The sequence below is a fragment of the Diaphorina citri genome, unplaced genomic scaffold (assembly GCF_000475195.1).
Source record: "Diaphorina citri unplaced genomic scaffold, Diaci psyllid genome assembly version 1.1 scaffold380, whole genome shotgun sequence".
Classification (NCBI taxonomy): Eukaryota; Metazoa; Arthropoda; class Insecta; order Hemiptera; family Psyllidae; genus Diaphorina; species Diaphorina citri.
Genome location: NW_007377815.1, coordinates 155,793 through 162,020, shown reverse-complemented (window position 1 = coordinate 162,020; position 6,228 = coordinate 155,793). Strand labels below are relative to the sequence as shown.

The window sequence follows — 6,228 nt, the reverse complement described above, 5'->3', positions numbered from 1 at the left end:
TTTCCCCCTTTCTTTTCCCCTTTCTCCCTCTCTTTTTCCCCCTTTCTTTTCCCCTTTCTCCCTCTCTTTTTCCCCCTTTCTTTTCCCCTTTCTTTTTCCCCCTTTCTTTTTCCCTTTCTCCTTTTCTTTTCCCGCCTTTCTTTTCCCTTTCTTCCTTTCTTTTTCTCCTCTCTCCCTTTCTTTTTCCCCTTTCTTCCTTTCTTTTCCCCTTTCTCCCTTTCTTTTCTCCTTTCTTCCTTTCTTTTTCCCCCTTTTCCCCCTTTTTCCCTTTCTTTTTCCCCTTTCTTCCTTTCTTTTCCCCTTTCTCCCTTTCTTTTCTCCTTTCTTCCTTTCTTTTTCCCCCTTTTCCCCCTTTTTCCCTTTCTTTTTCCCCTTTCTTCCTTTCTTTTCCCCTTTCTCCCTTTCTTTTCTCCTTTCTTCCTTTCTTTTTCCCCCTTTTCCCCCTTTTTCCCTTTCTTTTTCCCCTTTCTTCCTTTCTTTTTCCTCCCTTTCTTTTCCCCTTTCTCCCTTTCTTTTTTTCTCTTCCTTCCTTCCTTTCCCCTCTTCTCTTTATTCCCCCAATTTTTTTTTTTTTACCACGAGGAAAAGTTTCACAAAAGAACATCAGAAATGTTACTCCAAGTACACGGCACACACGTAGGAAAATTCTGAAGAAAACAAAAACATCAAGAGTACACGTAAAGGGAAAAGAGGGAAACTCGCGAAGAAAACATACATATCTACCCACAGTTGTTGCCCCGTTGGCGGCACGTATAATACCTACCTGGGTATGTGGAACAACTTCCCAAAATATAAAGAAAAGCACTTAAATAGAACAGGAGGAGGAAGAGAAGAAGACGAAGAAGGAGGAAAATGAGAAGAAGGAGAAGACGGAGACGAAGTAGAGGAAGAAGAAGGAAGACGAAGTAGAGGAAGAAGGAGAAGACGAAGGAGGAAGATAGAAAAAAGAAGGAGGAAGAAGAAGGAAGACGAAGTAGAGGAAGAAGGAGAAGACGAAGGAGGAAGATAGAAAAAAGAAGAAGAAGGAGAAGAAAAAGAAAAATCAATAGAGGAAAGATTAGGAGGGAAAAAAGAAGACGAAGGAGAAGAAGAATAAAAAGAAGAAGGCGATTAAGAATGAAGAAAGAAGAAGACGACGAGGTTTACAGTACCCCAAAATTTTTCACCTGCCGGTACCGATTTCGCCCCACTTTCAATTTCCTTCACGACCAATGTTTTCCCCTGAGGTACAACAAACCATAGGCCTCTGGTACTCATGGGCGCCAATAAATGTGGTAAACCAAACTGTTAAAAGCTTGAAAGTTAGAAACGAGAAGTCAAAGTTTTGCTATGTTGGTTTCTAAAGTTGCTAGGTTGCTACCCACACTCACCTACACCATACGTCAAAGGCACTCAACGGGTCTTTACGTGTCATCCAAGTATGTTAGCTTGGAAGATGTTAGCCCAGTGGTAAAGCGCTTGCTATTCGGAAGGTCCTGGGTTCGAACTCTAAAGTTGCTAGGTTGCTACCCACACTCACCTACACCATACGTCAAAGGCACTCAACGGGTCTTTACGTGTCATCCAAGTATGTTATTTTCATAGTTTGGAAGATGTTAGCCCAATGGTAAAGCGTCCTGGGTTCGAATCTCACTGAACAAATAATGGGTTAAAGTCCTTTTTACATCTTTAATCTGGGAAACCTCCAGAGGTTTATAGGCTTTCTATTTCTGATAGAAATTAAAGTTCTTTTGTCTGTTCTAAATAGCAGAGAGGATTCCAGCTTGAAATTTCCTTTGCTATAAAGAAATAGCAAAGGTTGAGTGCGAAGGGATCCACTCAGAAACAGAGGTTTATAGGCTTTCTATTTCTGATAGAAATTAAAGTTCTTTTGTCTGTTCTAAATAGCAGAGAGGATTCCAGCTTGAAATTTCTTTTGCTAAAGACATAGCAAAGGTTGAGTGCGAAGGGATCCACTCAGAATTTTTTTGTTGCCAAAACCAAATGTCAGCCCCAAGCAATCACCCTAGGGCTGATTGAGACTTTTTCCCAGACATCTCACTGTAAAAATAGTGGGTTAAAGTCCTTTAAAATGTGGAAACCCTCCCGAGTTCTTATCTACGTTTCTATTTCTGATAAAAATTAAAGTTCTGTTCTAAAATATTCCTCTACTAGCAGACACTCTACTTCTCACACCCTATAATATACGTATAATAAATTATGAACCGCCTTTTCCGGGGTGAAAAGTTTTGAAGTCATTAAAAATAAATGAGGCTTTTCTGCTTTTAAGTACCTACGAGAAAATCATTATAAAATTGAAAAAAAAGAGCCTTATGTAGGTTAATAATAATGAGTCTAATTCAAATGCTTGTGATTTGGCCGTGACCTTCGAGAAATGTTGAACGCAGTTTGATCTTTTATCGGAATGCAAAATTTTAAACGTCAGCTTTCAATCCCTTCATTACGTCCATAAAATCAAACTCCTAGTTGATCTGCCCAAAATCTGCCAAAAATGGTACCATTGGTACCAAGCTGTAATGACCTGTTAGTTTGTATCTCACCAATCACCATCTTGAAAGGCTAGCTTTTGTGGAATGGGGACCTGACCCTTGACTGTTGGGTGTTAATTTTTTATAAATGTTTTGGCAAGTCAATGTTGATAGATACGTCTTTTTGGACTTGGCGTTTACTTTCACATTTGTGTTTTTTTTAGAGGGGATATCATAATTTTTCCCAAGTCAATTGATACAATATTTCGGGGAACTGTCATATAAAATATAAATTAAGTTTCTAAAAAATATATATTACATATATCCATAAGTTACACACATATTTGCATCGATCTCCCGGAGACGACTGCTGTAGGCTGAAAAGAGGTTTTAGACTGCGCATCGTTTCCAAACCGAAAAGGAACTTTGTAAGTTAATAGGAGAATAGTATGGTAGTGTCACCCGTACACCGGAAAACCAATACCTGTTACACTAATATAAGAGTATTCGGAGTATCTCACTAATATTGTGAGATACTCCGGATCCAGATCATACACGGAGATGAAGAGGAAGGCATCAGATAGAGAAGCGTGGAGAGCTATCAACCAATCCCAGGATTGATATAATTGATGATGATACTGCCAGAATGAGACTGAAAAGCTTTACTTCCGCAAACTAGGTCTTGTGTATTTAGAGCAGAATATATTCAGCAATTATAAATAACTAATAGCATAATATATATTTCCATGTCCGCAGATGTCCGGAAATCAACGCATGCATCAGCGCCGAGTTGTGGTGCGATCGTAAGCGCCACTGTCCCTCCGGTTTCGACGAAGAAGACGCCAACTGTTCCTCGCTACTTGCGCTCGGTAGCGCGCCTCTGCTGTACCTGTGCGTGGGCGCAGCGACCCTCCTTGCGCTAAGCTGTCTCATCATACTGACCGCATGCGTCAAGTTTCGGCGCGGCAACAAGCAGGGGTCCGCCGTAGCGGGAAACAAGCAGAGTGTACAGGTAGGTGCAATGTGTGGTCTACTTTCTTTATCAAAATATACTTTACATGATTCCCGGCGATGTATGTACAGTATTTTTAAGTTTCCATTTATTGGTAATACACCATTTCGAACAGAACATATGTAAAAGTTTCATGCCTATTCGTAAAAGCAATGCTTGTAAGCGCGAGGGGGATTTTATCCTGATGTGATAATGTTCGTTCTCGGAACGGCTGGCTTTCTCTTATACTGTCTTCCTTCTCTCTTCGATTTCGGGACGATAAGACTTTAGCAGGTACAGATCCCTCTGTCAAACTTGTTAAAAAAATCGTGATTTCATTGAATTGAGGTTGATTCTTACCGTCCTCTCCCTTCTGTTCTCAGATATCGGCAAGCAATCACTACCACAACGGCAACTCGCCAAGTCAATTGATACAATATTTCGGGGAACTGTCATATAAAATATAAATTAAGTTTCTAAAAAATATATATTACATATATCCATAAGTTACACACATATTTGCATCGATCTCCCGGAGACGACTGCTGTAGGCTGAAAAGAGGTTTTAGACTGCGCATCGTTTCCAAACCGAAAAGGAACTTTGTAAGTTAATAGGAGAATAGTATGGTAGTGTCACCCGTACACCGGAAAACCAATACCTGTTACACTAATATAAGAGTATTCGGAGTATCTCACTAATATTGTGAGATACTCCGGATCCAGATCATACACGGAGATGAAGAGGAAGGCATCAGATAGAGAAGCGTGGAGAGCTATCAACCAATCCCAGGATTGATATAATTGATGATGATACTGCCAGAATGAGACTGAAAAGCTTTACTTCCGCAAACTAGGTCTTGTGTATTTAGAGCAGAATATATTCAGCAATTATAAATAACTAATAGCATAATATATATTTCCATGTCCGCAGATGTCCGGAAATCAACGCATGCATCAGCGCCGAGTTGTGGTGCGATCGTAAGCGCCACTGTCCCTCCGGTTTCGACGAAGAAGACGCCAACTGTTCCTCGCTACTTGCGCTCGGTAGCGCGCCTCTGCTGTACCTGTGCGTGGGCGCAGCGACCCTCCTTGCGCTAAGCTGTCTCATCATACTGACCGCATGCGTCAAGTTTCGGCGCGGCAACAAGCAGGGGTCCGCCGTAGCGGGAAACAAGCAGAGTGTACAGGTAGGTGCAATGTGTGGTCTACTTTCTTTATCAAAATATACTTTACATGATTCCCGGCGATGTATGTACAGTATTTTTAAGTTTCCATTTATTGGTAATACACCATTTCGAACAGAACATATGTAAAAGTTTCATGCCTATTCGTAAAAGCAATGCTTGTAAGCGCGAGGGGGATTTTATCCTGATGTGATAATGTTCGTTCTCGGAACGGCTGGCTTTCTCTTATACTGTCTTCCTTCTCTCTTCGATTTCGGGACGATAAGACTTTAGCAGGTACAGATCCCTCTGTCAAACTTGTTAAAAAAATCGTGATTTCATTGAATTGAGGTTGATTCTTACCGTCCTCTCCCTTCTGTTCTCAGATATCGGCAAGCAATCACTACCACAACGGCAACTCAAAGAAGTATTTGCCGTCGAGTGACGACTATTACATGGACGTCACCGTTAAGGATGCCGGCATTTGTTGACAGCAACTGGACGACATTCCAGTTGAAACGACTGTGTAGCTCCAATCAAATGTATGTACGATAAAATCATATTGACGTCAGGGGATTTTTCTGTACGATAAAATATTTTGGCGATTTGTCTGTACGATAAAATCATATTGACTCCATAGAGAGGATTTGCCTGTACGATAAAATCATATTGACTCCATAGAGAGGATTTGCCTGTACGATAAAAAATTCTTTGGATTTTTTAGACGGCTAACGTAAGATGTACGCTGGCCAATTTGAAACTTCTTTATGTTCAAAATAAGGATTTTTATGGGGGACTAGAGTAGATTTGAACTTTTGAACACATATGGCTTCAGGCACACTCCATTTTTGAAGGGTCGAGGTTTTCCTTGCCCTTGGGATCAATTTAATTTGAAGAAACCATTTAGGTACTGATGAAAAATTGTAATGAAACAATAAGTAGAAAAATGATAAAAATACAAATGGTTTATGTAAAAGAAAAAAAAAATCTGGGCCCCCCTCAATAAAATCGTGAACACGGACCGGTGTATGAATAAGTAGGTACTGCGGTTGAATGAGTGTGAGGGGGGCTTAGGTTCCTTAGAGAGCATGTGGTTAAGAGTCTTACTTGTGCCAGATTTTTCCTTTTCCCTTCCTCCATTTTATTTTCTCCCTCTTTCCCTTTTCTTTTTCCCCCCTTTTCTTCCTTTATTTTTTTATTCCCTCATTTTCTTTCCTCCCTTTTCTTTTCCCCCCTTCTCTAACTTTCTTTTTCTCTCTTTCTTTTCTCCCTTTTCTTCCTTTCCTTATCTCTCTTTCCGTTTCTTTTTCCCCCTTTTCTCCCCTCCTTATTTTTTTCTTTCTCTTTCTCCCCTGCTTTCTCCCTTTCTTTTTTCTCTTTCCCTTTCTTTCCCCCCGTTCTTCCTTTCTTTTCCCCCTTTCTTCCTTTCTTTGTCCCCTTGCTTCCTTTCTTTGTCCCCTTGCTTCCTTTCTTTGTCCCCTTGCTTCCTTTCTTTGTCCCCTTTCTTCCTTTATTTTTTCCCCTCTCTCCCTTTCTTTTTTCCCCTTTCTTTTCCCCTTTCTCCCTCTCTTTTTCCCCCTTTCTTTTCCCCTTTCTCCCTCTCTTT

The 6,228-nt window shown here is 40.6% G+C and overlaps 1 protein-coding gene across 1 annotated transcript in view; it reads left to right on the top strand.

Annotated features, from left to right (window-relative positions):
• LOC103508261 overlaps window positions 1-5,198 on the top strand; it is a gene marked incomplete at its 5' end in the record, with an annotated part of 54,022 nt that extends 48,824 nt beyond the window's left edge. The window contains 2 exons of the mRNA XM_026822899.1: window positions 3,225-3,480; window positions 5,009-5,198. Of these exons, the coding sequence (XP_026678700.1) occupies window positions 3,225-3,480; window positions 5,009-5,113 (361 nt within the window). The remainder of the gene's footprint in view (window positions 1-3,224; window positions 3,481-5,008) is intronic.
• Window positions 5,199-6,228: the final 1,030 nt, after the last annotated feature.